The 18,066-nt window shown below is 42.0% G+C and overlaps 1 protein-coding gene across 1 annotated transcript in view; it reads left to right on the forward strand.

Annotated features, from left to right (window-relative positions):
• Positions 1-17,770, forward strand: part of rbfox3a (RNA binding fox-1 homolog 3a) — a 546,865-nt gene extending 529,095 nt beyond the window's left edge. The window contains exon 16 of the mRNA XM_029120435.2: positions 13,405-17,770. Coding sequence (XP_028976268.1) covers positions 13,405-13,407 — 3 coding nt within the window. The 3' untranslated portion in view covers positions 13,408-17,770. The remainder of the gene's footprint in view (positions 1-13,404) is intronic.
• The last annotated feature ends 296 nt before the right edge of the window (positions 17,771-18,066 follow it).

Genomic DNA, 18,066 nt, shown 5'->3' on the forward strand with positions numbered 1-18,066 from the left:
ATATGTATACGTATATATGTGTGTGTATATATATAAACTACTACTACTATATGTATACGTATAAATGTGTGTGTGTATATATATACTACTACTACTATATGTATACATGTGTGTGTGTGTATATATATATATATACTACTACTATATGTATACGTATATATGTGTGTGTATATATATATACTACTACTACTATATGTATACGTATATATGTGTGTGTATATATATATATACTACTACTACTACTATATGTATATGTATACATGTGTGTGTGTATATATATATATACTACTACTACTATATGTATACGTATATATGTGTGTGTGTTTGGGGTTGACGAGTTAATTGAACTAGGCCCATTTCAGGTTATTCTTTTAAAAGTATAATTAAAAGTAATTTGAAATATTTAGGCTAACTTGTTTATCCTGCTTTGTAGTTTATTCATCTAAGACTGTAGAGAAACTGGGGTTTTCTGATTCCAACTTCCTCTCCTCCATCTCCTCTTGTCTGTGTCCTGGAATAAATTATCCAAAGTAGTTGAGTGGTCAAGCTTATGTCAGTTTGTTACCAGGCTAGTATTGCCCAACAGTCAACATCATCTGGAACCTAATGTGAAAGACTTGAGATCTGCCACAAACCCTTTGAATCAGCATTTCATTTTCAAAGCAATATTCTACTTATATTTTATATATAACTATTTTATTTTGGGATCTGCTTCTGTATACATAATTTGGTTGATGAGGATGAAGGACCACCTCATACAAGTGCATTTCTATGCACGTTCACTCTCCAAACCGCCTTTTCTCAAATATTGTTGCATTTTTTTGTGTTGAGCAGGAGGAAGTGATGTATGTTAGAGTGTTGAGCCGGAGGAAGTGATGTATGTTAGAGTGTTGAGCCGGAGGAAGTGATGTATGTTAGAGTGGTGAGCAGGAGGAAGTGATGTATGTTAGAGTGTTGAGCTGGAGGAAGTGATGTATGTTAGAGTGCAGTGGGAGAAGGAGAGGTTTGGCATGGGTATTGGCTAGGCAGCAGCAATGTCAGAGACAGCATTGATTGTGGCAGGGATCCAAACGCAGAAGGTATCCTATTTCCACAGAATGGGTGTAAAGCAGAACACAGCATTTTACACAATTACCCTCAGTTTTTTTTCAAAATAAGCAATAAAACCACTACAGTTATAACATTAAAACAGCTTCTATTGCTGTGCATCATTTGGTCATCGGACAGTTTAAAATATTTTTAATCCAGAGCGTTCAATTCACAGTTCAAGGTAACTAAATCTTTGAATTACTAACACTATCAAACAACGAAGTTAAGGAGTTTATGGTGACTGATACTGTGATTAAAATGGTGGATGTATGATTAATTAAGACAATAAACCAGGCCCCTCAACTCTGCTGAGAAAGTTATCCCTCTATGGTTTATTTCATAGGTGTTCTCTTGTTTCATCCCATGAGAATCACATGGGTTCTCTTGTCTCATCCCAAGAGAATCACAGGGGTTCTCTTGTCTCATCCCATGAGAATCACAGGTGTTCTCTTGTCTCATCCCATGAGAATCACAGGGGTTCTCTTGTCTCATCCCATGAGAATCACAGGTGTTCTCTTGTCTCATCCCATGAGAATCACAGGTGTTCTCTTGTCTCATCCCATGAGAATCACAGGTGTTCTCTTGTCTCATACCCTGACATCTGCTAGTGTTCTTTTGTCTCATCCCATGACTTTGGTCTGTTCTCTTGTCTCATTCCCGGAAATTGGCTGGCATAGATTTGCTCAGAGTAGCAACTCCTGAGTTTATTTGAGAAGGGAGTACAGACATATATGTAAGCAATAAGGCACAAGGGGGTGTGCCATACAGTATTCAGGATGTGTACACCTATTGGTTAGGCCAGTGAGTTGGTGCCAGAACAACAACAACCATATACATTACCATGTAGACAGTCTGGCCAAACGGTTTTTTATGGGCCTTGGTGGAAGGTAGTACGCTATGAAGGGAACAGGGCACCATTTATCCCCCAAGTCTCAAGTGCAGAGTTGGGAAGGAAATGGAAGGAGGTGATTGGCGTTGGGTAGGAGGTGTGTAGCCCTCCCAGCAAAGATGTTCAGTGTTACTGTGATGAAGCAGGAAATGGAAGGAGGTGATTGGCGTTGGGTAGGAGGTGTGTAGCCCTCCCAGCAAAGATGTTCAGTGTTACTGTGATGAAGCAGGAAATGGAAGGAGGTGATTGGCGTTGGGTAGGAGGTGTGTAGCCCTCCCAGCAAAGATGTTCAGTGTTACTGTGATGAAGCAGGAAATGGAAGGAGTGTGGAGGATACGACCATGTAGCTGGTATCGATTGATCCCAATCTACAAGCATCCATCTTGGATCTAGTGACAGCTGAGTGGGAACTGGTTTTGGGTGGGAAACAATTTGTGTTGTTACACCTAACTCACTTGCCCTGGCCTACTGGACGTCCGGGAGCAGAGAAAAATACCAACCATTTTCACATTTATCTGTCTTTTCTCTCTCTTTTTCCCGTCTCCCTCTCTGCCTCTCTCTTTCACTCTCGTTCTCCTTTAATTGACCAATTTGTAAAAAAGTAATTGTCACAGCAATTCGCTAATTTGCAGGGGAACTAGGGACCGCCACCTCAGTCCAGATGTCGGTTTCCACACCATAGAAATGCATTGCTACCTGAAAATAAATTCACTATATTTCACAAGAACAATAAAATCAACATTGGAGTTTTTGTCACCTTTTAGAGCGAAATGAGACTTTTCTGGGTAATTATGATATTCCCCAAACCCAGAAGGACCTTATACAGCCAGTATAGTTTGTCTATAAAATAACCTGTGTTGGGGAATGTTACTTTTGAAAGTAAAATCCTGTTTAGAAACAGAACATGTATTTGGATGTTCATTTGCAATCAACTTTGGTTGTCCGACAGAGGATGATTTGGGATCGAACTTCGGTTGTCCGACAGAGGATGATTTGGGATCGAACTTTGGTTGTCTGACTGAGGATAATTTGGGATCGAACTTTGGTTGTCCGACAGGATGATTTGGGATCGAACTTTGGTTGTCCGACAGAGGATGATTTGGGATCGAACTTTGGTTGTCTGACCGAGGATGATTTGGGATCGAACTTTGGTTGTCCAACAGAGGATGATTTGGGATCGAACTTTGGTTGTCCGACAGAGGATGATTTGGGATCTAACTTTGGTTGTCCGACAGGCAAGAGATTGCAGCAAAACACAATAACCGCACTGATTTGTTATAGATGAGGGTTATAATGACGTAGTCAAAATAATAAAGTGCTTCCCAACCTTGAATTGTGCAGCCAAGCCTTTCACTGCAGAAGTCGCTTGTGGACACTACGTATTGATTTGAAATGAACGGGAGCTGGGCGGTGGTTTGGTCTATCATGCCCTTCATCTGGGAGAACTCCTGCTGCTATATTTGTGTCCTTTGTTGCCACTTGCTACTGGAGATAATAACACTACTGTACATGAAGCTAAGTTGGTTGCACTGCGGTTAATTAAGTAACTTTATTTAAAAAGTAACTAGTAAGGGATTATTTAAAACTAACGCGTTACGTTATGCGTTACCTTTAAAAGGTAGTCTGACTGAACACTGATATAATAATAACATTAGATAATAACATTAGTTAACTTAGGCTAACCATAACCCCTTACCATAACCCCTTACCATAACCCTTACCATAACCCCTTACCATAACCCCTTACCATAACCCTTACCATAACCCTTACCATAACCCTTACCATAACCCTTACCATAACCCTTACCATAACCCCTTACCATAACCCCTTACCATAACCCCTTACCATAACCCCTTACCATAACCCCTTACCATAACCCCTTACCATAACCCTTACCATAACCCTTACCATAACCCTTACCATAACCCCTTACCATAACCCCTTACCATAACCCTTACCATAACCCTTACCATAACCCCTTACCATAACCCTTACCATAACCCTTACCATAACCCCTTACCGAATGTGCACCAACCAGATCGACATGCTTCGCAAAACCATTGGTTCTTAAAAGACTAATTTCTCTCATCTTCTTAGAACAGCAAAGCTGGCAAGAAACAATAATCATCAGGGCTGGCCTGATTTTGTCTACACACGTCAGCTTACAATTGAATAGTGTTTGCAGTACACACATATGATAGGTTCACGCCATATTTCTACAATAATGGAGAAATCCAGATGTATGACAGAATAATGTTTAGCCTGTGGATATGATTAACAAACTCACACACGCCGTCAAATGACAAGCCGTCAAATGACCCATTAAATGACCCATTAATCAAAGACACCAGGAAAACACACACAAGAGCTGGTAAAAACCTAGGGCCATTGGACAATGCTGAAAAATTACAGACTATCAAACTAATAGGCATTGAAAGTTTTAAGGGGGAGCCCCTGTTATCCACTCAGTGAGTGGAATCATAAAAGGCTTTGTCAGCATTGGCCGATAGTTGGGATGTCCCAACCTGGAGGGACAAACCCTTCTGGTCTTCACCCTGTCCTTCTAATTCAGACCTGAGACACCTGGTGAGGATGAATACCTACCAGGTAGAAGATATGTCTTTCAGCCCTTCAGGATGGAAGTTCCCAGGTGTTCCCAGGTTTATGCATTGACAAGTAGTGGAAACAAGATGTAACCTGTCCACTGCCACATAGTCAACTGTCAATCAACTGAAGTGAAGCATGTGTCTTATACATCATTAGCCTGTAATGTTTTAGATTTGCATATGAGCCTATTGGGAGGAAAATATTATTATAAGCATTTACAAACCCATTCCATGTCATTTAAATGACTGAATATGATAGTCATGTTTTACTTACAATAGCGTTTTTTTTATGGTGCACAAAAGTTGGGGATGAGTGCATCTTTTAACACTGACATCTTGAGATGAGTGATCATGTCGTGAATGGCTCAGAACTGAAGGGAAACCTGGTTGTTGGACACAATATGAGGACAAATGGTGAGATTCAGTAGCAATCATTAATGTCAACATATCCACATCCTTGATGCAGTTAGAAGATGTTGATTCCAGAGCATATCTGTTATATCTTCTGACAAATAGGCCATACTCTGATCCCAACAATTTACACAGTATCTACAGCCCCCACTCCTCCACCACACACACACACACACACACACACCCACTATCACTCTCTTTTTCAGTTAAATGTGTAGGTGCAAAGTCAGTAAGGCCTGGTGGTGGAGAACCAGTATGGCATGTTAACAATCAGACCAAACTCTTCATTCACTTTGTGTCAAGAGGTCACTACTAATCTCCAAGTGTTCCCCATTGACTGTGGGTTTGGGTTGATAGCGCTCACATTTCTCTCCATCTCTTTCTTCCAAACACCCTGAAAAATGTCTTTAAGGACATGTTCTTCTTTCATTTCTCTGAGATTGACTCTCTCTACTCGTATGGAACCCTCCTCAAGGTGACTCCACACACACACTCCCAGGGCTAGCAGTGTTCAGGAATGGTGGGGTGTGTGTGGGGGAGAGAGAGAGAGAATGAGAGCGATAGAGAACAGGTCATTGTGGGAGGGATGGAGGTGAACCAATTTAACGTGGTTGTAAAATAGTCCCCTCGTCCCACAGATTCTTACAACAATGAGCATGTTCCCTGATCTGGGAGGACGAACACACACTCTCCCCACCTCCAAGACTGACACACACACTCACACACACCCCTAGACAAAACACTCTCCCCATCCCAAAGACTGACACACGCACTCACACACACCCCTAGACAAAACACTCTCCCCACCCCAAAGACTGACACACACACTCACACACACCCCTAGACAAAACACTCTCCCCATCCCAAAGACTGACACACGCACTCACACACACCCCTAGACAAAACACTCTCCCCACCCCAAAGACTGACACACACACACACACACACCCCTAGACAAAACACTCTCCCCACCCCAAAGACTGACACACACACACACACACACCCCTAGACAAAACACTCTCCGCACCCCCAAGACTTAAACAAACACTCACACACACACTCACAATGTTATACAAACAGACACACTCTCACCACCACAAATACTGACACACGAACACCCTTATACATACAGACACATTCATGAATGCAGTAATAGTTGTGTGTGTGTGTGTGTGTGTGTATATATGTGTGTGTGTGTATATGTGTGTGTGTGTGTGTGTGCGTGTGTGTGTGTGCGTGTGTGTGCGTGTGTGTGTGTGCGTGTGTGTGTGTGCGTGCGTGCGTGCGTGCGTGTGTGTGTGTGTGTGTGTGTGTGTGTGTGTGTGTGCGTGCGCGTGCGTGCGTGTGTGCACGAGGGGAGGTAAAGGGGGAGGATAGAGGGCTGAGTAGAGGAGTTCTACCAAGGCAATTTACCCCTCAGATCACTGATAATAGAGCTCAGTCAATAAGCACTGATCTCATTTCAAGATACACCACGCTGACTACAGACAGATACACACACACACACACAAGCGCAGTCCCAGTCATAAGTGCAAGCACACACACACACACACACACAAACAATGTTGCGTAAGCTACTTTGAAAATATAGTTTTCCAAGGTACTTGTTAATACAAACTGAAAGAAATGAACCCATTCTGAAACATAGTTTGGTTGACTAGAATCACTTTTCCAAACCATGTACCTAACAACATAGAAAATTTAAGCAATTGATCTGGTCTTGATTGAGAAACTGTAATTCTTTAAAACGCCATTATAAACCTCTTCTAACTTCAGCCTCCGCAAAAAATCAATCGACGTCAAAAGGACATCGGAACATGTGCAAAAAGAATCCCCAGATCACCAGAAATCATCTTCATATTTAGTTTGATGTTACTTACAGGTGAGTTGGCCATTAAAAAATGAACATTCTCACATGGCTTGATGAGGTCCATTGATTTTTAGCCAGCAGTGGCTGAAGGTAGAGCCTGTTTGAAGGAAACTGAACCGTGGATTACAGTTTATCTTGACTCACAGGCTACTTTCACCAAGAGGAAACATCTAGCATCAAGTTTAAAGACCTTTTTTAATGGCTGTGTGCTCATACTCATACCCCCCCCCCTTTCTGGTTTTAGATTGGGTGTCTGTTTATAAACATTAAATACTGCTAATGTAAAAGAGGGTTTAGATGCATTTATGAACAGAACTGGATTGTAAATTAATACAAATTGCAAGAATACGTACGGTAGATCACTTTTTGATCGTGCTGTGTTTTGACCAAAAGTGTATTTTATCCTGTAAATAAGAGTCCTTTCAAGTGTTCACTACACCAGTGGTTTACTACTGAACACATCCTCTGGATTTGGGTTTAGCTGAACAAGCACCAATCTACTGCAAATTAGAGCTAAATTACAAGTTACAACGTAGTTCACTACTCACAATTACATTACACACACACTACCCCAAAACACTACGCAATACACGCACTCACTACTCCACAACATTACATCACACACACACACACACACACCACTACATGGTCCCTTGTCATGGAAACAACATAACAATGCACCCTTTTGGTGAGTTGTCATGGCGGGTGTGTTTAATTGTCCGGACTCCTTCTATTCTTCCTTGCAGTTCCCAGTGAACGGCAGGCTTTTGGGAAGTGTGATTGGATGAACTGCTTCTTCCTCTCCCTCCTTTCATCTCCTACTTCTGTGTTCATCCTCTTCCTCTCTTTGAAATGGAGGACATGTGATCTTCCATCCTACCGTGTCCTTGGGTTTCTGCTGAACTTCTCTCTTGGGATCCTTATTTATGCAGCTCAGACGCCACGTCCTCATACACATATTGTAGTGCTTCTCCAACCCTTCACACATACACATATTGTAGTGCTTCTCCAACCCTTCACACATACACACGTATGCGGAGACACATGTTAACGCTGTTATCTGAGCACTCAGAGAATATAGCAGCCAAGGTACCAAAGACCTCACTGGGAAAATACTTTCAAAATTAAGATTAATTCATTTTTTATTCCAGATCCATTTAATTCTCATAAGCAAGGTACAGTTTAACTAAAGTGACTGAAGTACTTCAACATCTATTTCTCTTATGAGAATTAAATGGATCTGGAATGAAAAATGAATTAATCTTTATTTTGATTTATTTGTCCTAAAAGGTAGTGTTTAATTCCTGTTTCCACCCCTGCATGGGAATAAGGTATTGAACTACTGAAAACACTACAGTAACTGGATTTGAGCGTGTAATTCCACGAGTAGTTGTACTTCACATCATTCCGTTCTTCCAAACTCCTGGCAGTGTGTCTAACAGACTGTGATTGCTCTGTTGATAGTACAGCACCTGTTTTATCAGCACAACATCTGGGGCTTTTTGTTTAGCTACAAGGGCAAACATATGGCTTTTTTATTTTAAAAGAGGGTGCTTAAAACCTTAACACTTATTTCGTTCTTGTTGTTTCAGTTGAGTAGTTGACATTTCTGTTAATAGAGGATGGTACTCATCTGTTATCATGACAATACTTTGACCTGTTTGGCTAACTACTTAAAAACACTAACAAATAAATCACATGAAATATATCAGTGTTTATATATATAAATATATATATATATAAATATGTATCAGACTACATCACCCTTTTTGTTAGAATATTAAAATGTAAAAATAGCTGTTCTGTGGTAATGGGATACCAACTCTGCTGATCTAATATTTTGATGTAAATAATCATTGAATGTGAACTTTAATTATATATATATATATACCTGTATATGTATGTATGTCCGAATCTCTTCCATGGCACTTTACACAATTCTTTCAGGATTATTCTTTCAGATTTTTACAATTTGTGGTTTGTTTCCAAGTCATCAAACCTGTATTTGTGTGTAATTATAGATTGTAAAGTGTTATAATGGTATTTATTAGTATTTACAAATGATTATAGTGCTCTTATCTATTATTGTATAGGAAAGTTAGGAGAAAAAAACGTTCTTCCTTTTATAAACATGTATCCTGATATTTATGAGTAAAAACAGTGGGGAGATTTTATATGACATGAAAAAAAAAGCTTTCACCTCTTTGTTGATACTTTCACATAGAAGAACATATGCTTCCCAAATGAAACCCTTTTTCCAATGCTTACTATGTAGGAAACAATGGTTCACTGTGTCTGTGTGTCTTAGGTCAGATGACCATGTGAAGTGTATCATTAATGACCATGTGAAGTGTATCATTAATGACCATGTGAAGTGTATCATTAATGTATGTGTTTAAAAAATCTGTCCAAATGACCTATTTTCAGGCAGCATCTGACAAATTGTTTTTTTATTTGATGTTGTTGTTTTGTTTAGTTTGTTGGTTTCTGTCGTTATTTTCCTGTTTCAAAGTAGACAAGCAGAATTTTAAACGACCCTAGCTTTGTTCCCCTTTACGACGCTCCTAAAACTGAAAGAGCGCTTGGAGGCCAACATGGAGCGTTCTGGAAGGAGTGGCTGCGGAGGCGAGGTAGGAACGGACGGGGCTCAATAAAATCCAGCTTTTTTTTCAATCCTTCCAACTGCATCTCCATTTCTGGTGAAAGCAGCAGAGCCTGTTCTGAAAATCTACATGAGTTTAAAAAATGGAAAAATAATTGTTTATATTTGTTCCAAATATTAGTTGTTTATTCCAAGATTATTTTTGCCCTTTCGTAAAATGTACATCAAATCGATAGTTGTCATTAAAAACAGACACAGCGGTGTTTTCGAGCCGTGTGACTCTGGGCCGAGAGGAGGCTTGGAGACGTGGGATCAGTCCACTGGCCAGAATGCGGGCCTCTCTCCGCTTCGGCTGAACGCTGTCGCCTTACGGCCCTGTTTGACGTGATGGAAGTCCCTGTCTCGCCTGGCTGGGTAGGCAGCCATTAAATGATTGCCACTTTAATTGGCTCTGTTAATGCAGTCATTTGTAAGATGGTACGGCGTGCCGCGGGCCACGGGCCAGGCACAAAATGGCTGCCGTTGGCTCTGTGTTGGGAGTCACTCCCACTTTCCCTTCATTTCTACTTTATTTCTACCCTGCTGGAACCAAGTCAATGTCCATAGCCTGTTCAGCTGCAGCGGAGGTGGTCCCCACTCGTATGATATAACTGTTCCGGGCGCCGGGCTCGTCTGCCATGTAACTCATCATTATCTACCCCATGTAAAGAAACAGAGACGCCTTTCCTCAATGGAATATCAGGTGACAGTATTCTGGTGGATATTACGAACGAGCTGCGGTGTCAAAGGACCCACGTGGGACCCAATTTATAGTCTCACAAATGTTTAATAAACTCCAGTATATGACTCACGTTGCCATAATATTTGAAGGGAATAACTAACTTTAGTTGCAGTAATCTGTAATCCCTGGTGTGCATTTCTGGTTTGATTAACTCAACATCTTCATTTCTCGTCGTGGCCCAGTGAGGCGGAGTGGAGTCGTTTAAATGGATGTTTGTTCGACTTTGTTCTGTTTTAAAACGAAATATGTTTTATAAAAAGCAGAATAACTCAAAATAATGTATTTATGTAAACTTGTAATGCAAGTTCTTTTGTATATACAGTATCTACTCAGATGTCCAGTGGTCATAACAGAGTGTTTGCCGTTCAACATGTGGATTTGTTGCCTGTGTGTCCAGTTTTTCATTTTCTTGATATGTTCAGAAACCTTCCTGCATCAGGCTCCACTGGTAGCATGGTACTCCATCCTGAACATTACTGTTCTCCAGACAAAATCCAAGGCTTCTCTGTAGGCCTGATATAAAAGGATCCGCAGATTTTTCAATGTCAATATAACAAAACAGTATGTATCATCTTGAATTGTTTATCCTCAAGCTCAATATACTTTGTCTTTAAACAAGTTACTCCCAGGCTTCACGCTTCTCTGTTTGGTCAAGGATGCTTATGACATCACAACACTGCAAGGTGACATGGAGGGTCATCCAGAGGATTCTCCATACACCCCCTCCTTTCATGTCCCCTCTCTCTTATCTCTCCTTCTGTCTCTCGTCCTCCTTCTCAATCCCTCTCTCGCTATTCATTCCTCTTCATATCTGTCCCTCCTCCTTTCTTCTCTTAGAGGGAGGGGCTTCTCAACCCATTAACTTCTTCAGGAGTTATTTACCCCAAGTGATTAATACGTTTGTCACCTCTGCTCTCAAGGAGGCAGTGGGGGAGGGAGGGATGGAGAAGGGGGACAGGGAGGGAGGGAGGGATGGAGAAGGGGGACAGGGAGGGAGGGAGGGAGGGATGGAGAAGGGGGACAGGGAGGGAGGGATGCAGAAGGGGGCCAGGGAGGTAGGGAGGGAGGTAGGGAGGGATGGAGTGGGGGGGCAGGGAGGGAGGGAGGGAGGCAGCGAGGTGGGGGAAGCTTTCACCACAACAACAACCAGAGGGGCACCGCTGTTCTTCTTCAATCTTCTTCATCGTTCTTCTCTCCCTCCATTCGTCCTGTGGAGAAGACTGGCTCTGTGGTTGTTTGTGGAGCAGATCTTTATCTGTCCTCTCTGGGGAGGCTGGGAGAGGAGCCCCTACGACAGACGAGAGGGAGGCGTTATTGAGGCTGATTGGGGAAACATGGTACAGATTCACAGGTTTCTGGGTTCCTCTCTCCGGAGGACCAGGAGGGGCAGGGGGAGGCGCTGAGAGTTGGAGGGGGGTGAGGTGTCGTAAGGGACAACAAAGTGTTACTGAAATTAAAGTCGGCCTCTGTGTTCTTCCTCTGAAGATTGACGTGCCCAGCGCTCATCTCTCCAAATTAAAGAGGTTCTGTCATGACAACAGCCCCCAGGACCCTCTCCTTCACGCCTCCTCTTCCCTTCTTCCTCTCCTTCTCTACTCCTCCTCTTCTCTCTGAGTTGTAGCTGCCGGTCATACAGCCCTCTAACCCCTGCTGTGTGACGCCCAACTCTGAAGAACACAGAGATGATTCCCTTCTCTCTTTCTGTCTCTCTTTCTGTCCACCTCGCTCTCTTGGTTGGTCTCTCTGGTTTCCTCTCTCTCTCTCTGTTGGTCTCTCTGTTTTCCTCTCTCTCTTGGTTGGTATTTATTTTCCTCTCTCTCTTGGTTGGTCTCTCTGTTTTCCTCTTTCTCTTGGTTGGTCTCTCTGTCCACCTCTCTCTCTCTCTGTTTGTCTCTCTGGTTTGCTCTTTCTGTGTCGGCCTCTCTCTGTTTTTATATCAGGCTCTTTCTTTTGGCCTCCCTTTTTCCTGTGTCAGTATCTGTCTTTCTCTCTCTCCGTCTCTTTTTCTCTCTGTTGGTTTCTCTAAATTCAATTCAAATGGCCTTCACTACATTCATTGCCACAGCAAACAGAAATATATAATATTACCAAAACAGTGAGCAGGTTTTACTGTAAGAAGAGTACATTGGAAAGGAGACAGTTGGAGTTATTCATTATCCTGCCTGTATTATCCCCATTCATTGTGTAGCTGGTGGTCTTTTACCTGTATTATCCCCATTCATTGTGTAGCTGGTGGTCTTTTACCTGTATTATCCCCATTCATTGTGTAGCTGGTGGTCTTTTACCTGTATTATCCCCATTCATTGTGTAGCTGGTGGTCTTTTACCTGTATTATCCCCATTCATTGTGTAGCTGGTGGTCTTTTACCTGTATTATCCCCATTCATTGTGTAGCTGGTGGTCTTTGTGGTCACTACGTCTGTAGTCTGTGGTCTCTCTCTCTTTAATTTCAATATCAGATCAAAGGGCTTTTTTTGCACGTGAAACATTGTCAGTCTGTTTCTATCTGTATTTGTCTCTCTTTCTCTCAATGTCATTCCCTACCAGGACCCAAAAAGGTCATTGTTTGATATCCATTAGATATCGCTGGCCTACTGGTAAACCTACATAACATTCCCCGCTTTAGGGAATAACCTGTTTAATTACAGTGTGATTGCCATGTAATCACTGCTATATAAGAACAGGTACTTAAAAGGTGCTTACCACTGTTCTTTCATGTAATTGTAGGGAAATGCAGGAACATTGTATCATTAAATGGGTCATTTCTCCAGTAGCCCGTTGCAGGTGACAAGATGTTTCTACTAGGTGTCCTGGTTTGTCCTGTAAAGTCTGGCTTTTATTTCTTCACATTCTCTCTTAATGGTTAACTGGTTAAAATGTTACAGATGTGTTAATGTTACTGTATATACAACAATATTAACAATATAAATGTATATATATATAACAATATTTATATTGTTGTATGGATTTTTATGTTAAATCAGCTTGTTGCCATGATATTTATTTTGACAGATTTTGTACAGTTTTAATCCTGTCCTTTGGAAACATATTAAATTCTCCCATTTGGCATTTAATATATTACAAATCATTTTGCTGAAAATACAATAGTTTTAATTAGCAATTGACATTGATCTATTTGTTTCTTCTTCACTCTAGTAAATGAAACACAGACTAGAAGGTTGACAACATGGACAAACACAACAACAACAACAACAACAAAAACAAACACCAACAAAGTAACCAACACAAATACAAACAGAAAGGACATTGTCAGGATCCCTTCTGTCGAGGCTTAAAGGGGAGGATGGATGGAATATGTTTTGGCCGGGAACCATAGCAACGGCTAAACCACTGCGCCTCAACTTTTAGGGGCGGAGCCAGACGTAGCTCTCCCTGGGACAAGCCCTGCTCAGCGGAAGAGACCGTGAGAAAGGTCACCATAAAACTATTTTATTTTTCTAAACTTTTTTAAGTTTATGATTTCCAAAAAGAGCAAAGATTAATGTATGTAGATATATTATATGTATGTATAAGAATGATCATGAAAAGAAAAAAGTAATGAGTATGATGTGTCTTGAAACAGATCAACAGTGTCTAATGTCTTTGAGCTGACTGGGGGAAAGAGGGGGTGACGTTCTGTCCTCCCCCTACACACCACCCCATACCCCCTGCTTTTTGGGGGTTGAAGGGATGTTTGGAAGGACCGGCTTATAAGATGGTGGTAATGTGGCTGGTGACTGAGAGCTAGGCTGCGTCTTCCACTAATGTCCACTGGTCATAGGTTGCCAGGGTCAAGACCTGACCTCATACACGAGCTATGATCCTAGTGGACCGCGTTTACAGGTCAGCCTGGCTCGGCAGTCGACCTGCTGTTTAGAATGAAACACCAGACACCCTCTGGGGGGTGCGGGATGACTGCGGGATGACTGCGGGATGACTGCGGGATGACTGCGGTCGGACTGCGGAGGAAGGACGTGGACTCTTGGAATAGCTCTTCAAACACAGCTCTTCTGTACACATTGCGCTTCGAGTCCACCTGGTCTGTTGAACGAGGAAAACCCCTGGATGCGACCATGTCCCATGCCAAAGACAGGAGAGGAGGTGCAAGATGGTTGGAGGAGCCTACAGGGCAAATAAAGCTGAGGAAATACCCTAACCCTAACCCTAACCTAACCCTGACCATAACCTAACCCTAACCTCTGGATCGGTTTCAAAACCCATTTCTATGCTGTTGTGATTAAGACGGCAGTGTTCTGGTGTGGGGCTAAATTGACCTCCTAAACTCTACATAGTGTATATTACTGATGGGAAGGAGTGTACTATGTAGTGAATAGGATGCTGGTTAGGAGACAGTCTCAATCCCTGTACTATATGAAAGAGAAAGGAGAGAGTGTAGGACAGAGAGAGAGGCAGGGTGAGAAGGAAGGGGGGGGGCAGGGTGAGAAGGAAAGGGGGGGGCAGGGTGAGATGGCGAAGGGGGCGGTGTGGACGGTTCTGTCAAAAGCATCTAAAAACCAACCAACAAGTTTTCTTAAAGTCTCTTTAAGCCTTTCTATTTCTATGGAGCTGTACTTCCGTCACATCCTTCTATATTTAAACATTGTACTAATAACATGCTGTCCAACATGGTGGGAAAAATCCATTGTAGCCATTTACTAATGTTGTATTTATTGTATTACTGAGTAAGAAAAAACATTTATATATGATGAATATAAATATATCTATTTGTGATCTGCAACCCCTGGAAGTAAGTTTGCCTTTGATTTGAGATTTTAGCGATGTTTCATTTGATAACACAGGATTTAATGCACTGTTGAACATACAGAGATTTATACTATACTTGTGTGGCGATATTATCTGTTTGATTTACTTTTCTTTCTTCAGTTCAACTATTGAATGTAACTTAAAAAAAAATGACTGGACTTTTTATGTAAATGTTGTTATTTTTTATCAACATGTTGTACTGTGTAACCTTATAGACTATAGGTAGAACACTACGCAATGATAATATAGAAGAACATTTTTCGGACATAAAACTGAACAGACAGTCACTCCCAGGCCAGAAACCACGGGGGGACAGTATTCCTTGGAACACACGGAGAAGGTATTCCGGAAGACACACTCGTGCCCTGCAGACTGTCTCGCTCCGGATAAGAACTTTGTAATCGTTACTGAATCAGTCAGAAGGCTTCTCACCAAGTATCTTCACATTTGATGAGAACAAGAACATCAGGGAGGACTGGGAGCTGGCCACAGACGACCCTGTGCGCCAGATAAAAGACGTTTTTTTTCAATTATTGATCCCCCCCCCCCCCCTTCTCTCTCCTGACGTAAAAGACAGTGGGGGGGGGGCGAGAGCCAGAGACTAGCACTGTGGGGGTGGGCGAGGGAGGGGCCTGTCTGATCAAGACAAGGCATGGTGTGTGCCCCATGACGACAGCGCTAAGCTGAAACCCTGAGGTTTGTTTGAGGGGATTTGTGACCCATTTACAAGACTGGGGTTGAGGATCCTGGAACGATGCGACGCCCTCTCTGCTCTGAGAGAACAACATGGTGGTTCTGTAAAACACAGAGCCCTCTCTCCTGTCGCTGGAGAGGTTTCCCCACACCCCAGTGGTCCTGTCTCTGGCTGTGTAACAGTACCTGACCAGCAGGCCTAAGTGCGTGTACTGGACGGAATGTTCCGGAGAAATAATCCCATTTTGCTGCATTCTTTTCCTCAGAGATGACAGGTTTGGTTTCCACAGGACAGGTATCTTTTAAAGCTGGACAGGAGGACAGGTGATAAGCTGTATGTTAATTCCATACAGCACAGATGAAAACACCTGACCCGGAAAACTGTGCATGTGTGTATGTGCTTGTGTGCGTGTGCGTGTGTGCGTTTCAGAGGAAATACCCAACAGAGAGAAGCCCTTGTTGGCCTCTCACTACTCAATATGTGGCTGGCAAGTTGTCATTGCAAAGCTCCAGGGACACTTTCTGGAGTCGCATCTGCACTGAGGGAGAACAAGGCCTGATATATAAGGACAAGCAAACAAAACAAAAAAATAACTATGATGTCAATCTAACAGAGATCTGGGAGCTGGACCTCTGAGGTGTTTTAGTCACAGAGACATTCTAACATTCTGATATTCTGATTCTGTTAGTTCTATTGTTCTGTTACTTTGTCTGTTTGAGACTTCCTTCCTGTTTACACACAGACTTGCTGTCCATCCCAGGTGAAAGACAAGTGTGATAGAAGCAGTGATGAAACTAACCCTGGTCATTGGTGTAGCTCTGTGCCGCTGTGAATATGTTACTCTATCGGATTCACACATGAACAAGTGAATTCTTAAGCAGGGAGCATTTTTTTTCTTCATTGATCGCAAACCACTGGTGAGTTTTTTTTATTCCCGGCACCACTGAAAGAGGTGGGTTTAGTGTGTTAATATTTGCTCTGAAAGGGATGAATTCTAATTTGAAATCAGCACACGTATCTCTGCAAGTCTTTTGCGCACAGCGTGCTTTGATGTCAATAAGGACTTGAGTCCTATTACCTACTCAAAATGTTATTTAAGTGTGCAGATCTCCAGTTAGGATTTGTCCCCAGCAGGTGTGAAGAAGCCTTCACTTAAACTCTGTTTCTGAAAAAGACTTATTACTGTACTGTATGACCACTCGCTGCTCCTGACCTCACCCTTTGACCCCTGACCCCAAATCCCAGATCCAGCATCTATCCCGATGACGTATGGCTTCCCAGAAATCCACAAGCTTCCTTCCTTCCTTCCTTACTTCCTTCCTTACTTCCTTTTAAAACCCAGCTGTCAGTTGTCCTCAAACAATTTGTTTACAAGCTAACACCCAACGCCGACCATGTCTCTGTTCAAAAACCCAACCTGGTCCTGGACACAGTACCCGATCCAGCTCCCCTGAACCAAAATCACTGACCCAGCTACCTCCCTCATATGCCCCACCCATCACCAACCCTGTTCACAATCGCCCTATGCAGTCCCCCAAAGCACAAAAGTGGGTGGTATAGAAGTAAGCTTACCCTGTGAAAGACAACCCCTTCCCTTCTGTGTGTCTGTCTTGTCTGTCTGTTTACGGCTTATAAACGTTGTGCTTTTGTATTCCCAATGTACAGATGCTCCCATGTCCTTTCTCACAGTATATCAGAATGTTGTATTACTGTATATTCAAAACAAAACTCTTCATGTGCTTCACTGAAATCTGTGCAAGAAACCGAGCTATTTCAGTTTTTTTTCTTCTTTTTGGCAGTTGTTCCAAGGTAATATAGAATAAAAGAGTAGGTAAATTAATACATAAAGACATATATTGAAGAATTTAAAGTTTTCAGCTTTTCAAAGACGTGTACTCTTAGTTTTTCTTTTCTTTTTTCTCTTCTAGTTTTGTTGTCCTTTCTGTCTTCTTCCAGTGTGCTTCAGAGATACAGTACTATTTATTATATCGTTAAATTATTATCACTGTTAGTGCAGTTATTATCATGATTACTACAGTTATTAATAAATATTTCTTTCCTCAACGAGTGACTGGTATCTTGATCATGCGTCGGCCCTGAGTTGATACACCGCCTGTTGATTCTAGTGGTTTCAGTAAGAACTCAGCACAGCTGATGCCAGAAAACAGACAAGAGACAGACTTACTTAAATGAAACAACTTTAATTAATTACTAATCCCTCTTCCAATGTAAAATCTGCGACATATTACCATTCACTACAAGCGCAATATAAACAACAACATACTAACACAATACCACAACCATACTATATACAGCAACATATTACCACCACAACCACAATACAACAACATATTACCACC

The sequence above is a fragment of the Esox lucius genome, chromosome 6 (genome assembly GCF_011004845.1).
Source record: "Esox lucius isolate fEsoLuc1 chromosome 6, fEsoLuc1.pri, whole genome shotgun sequence".
NCBI classification, from domain to species: Eukaryota; Metazoa; Chordata; class Actinopteri; order Esociformes; family Esocidae; genus Esox; species Esox lucius.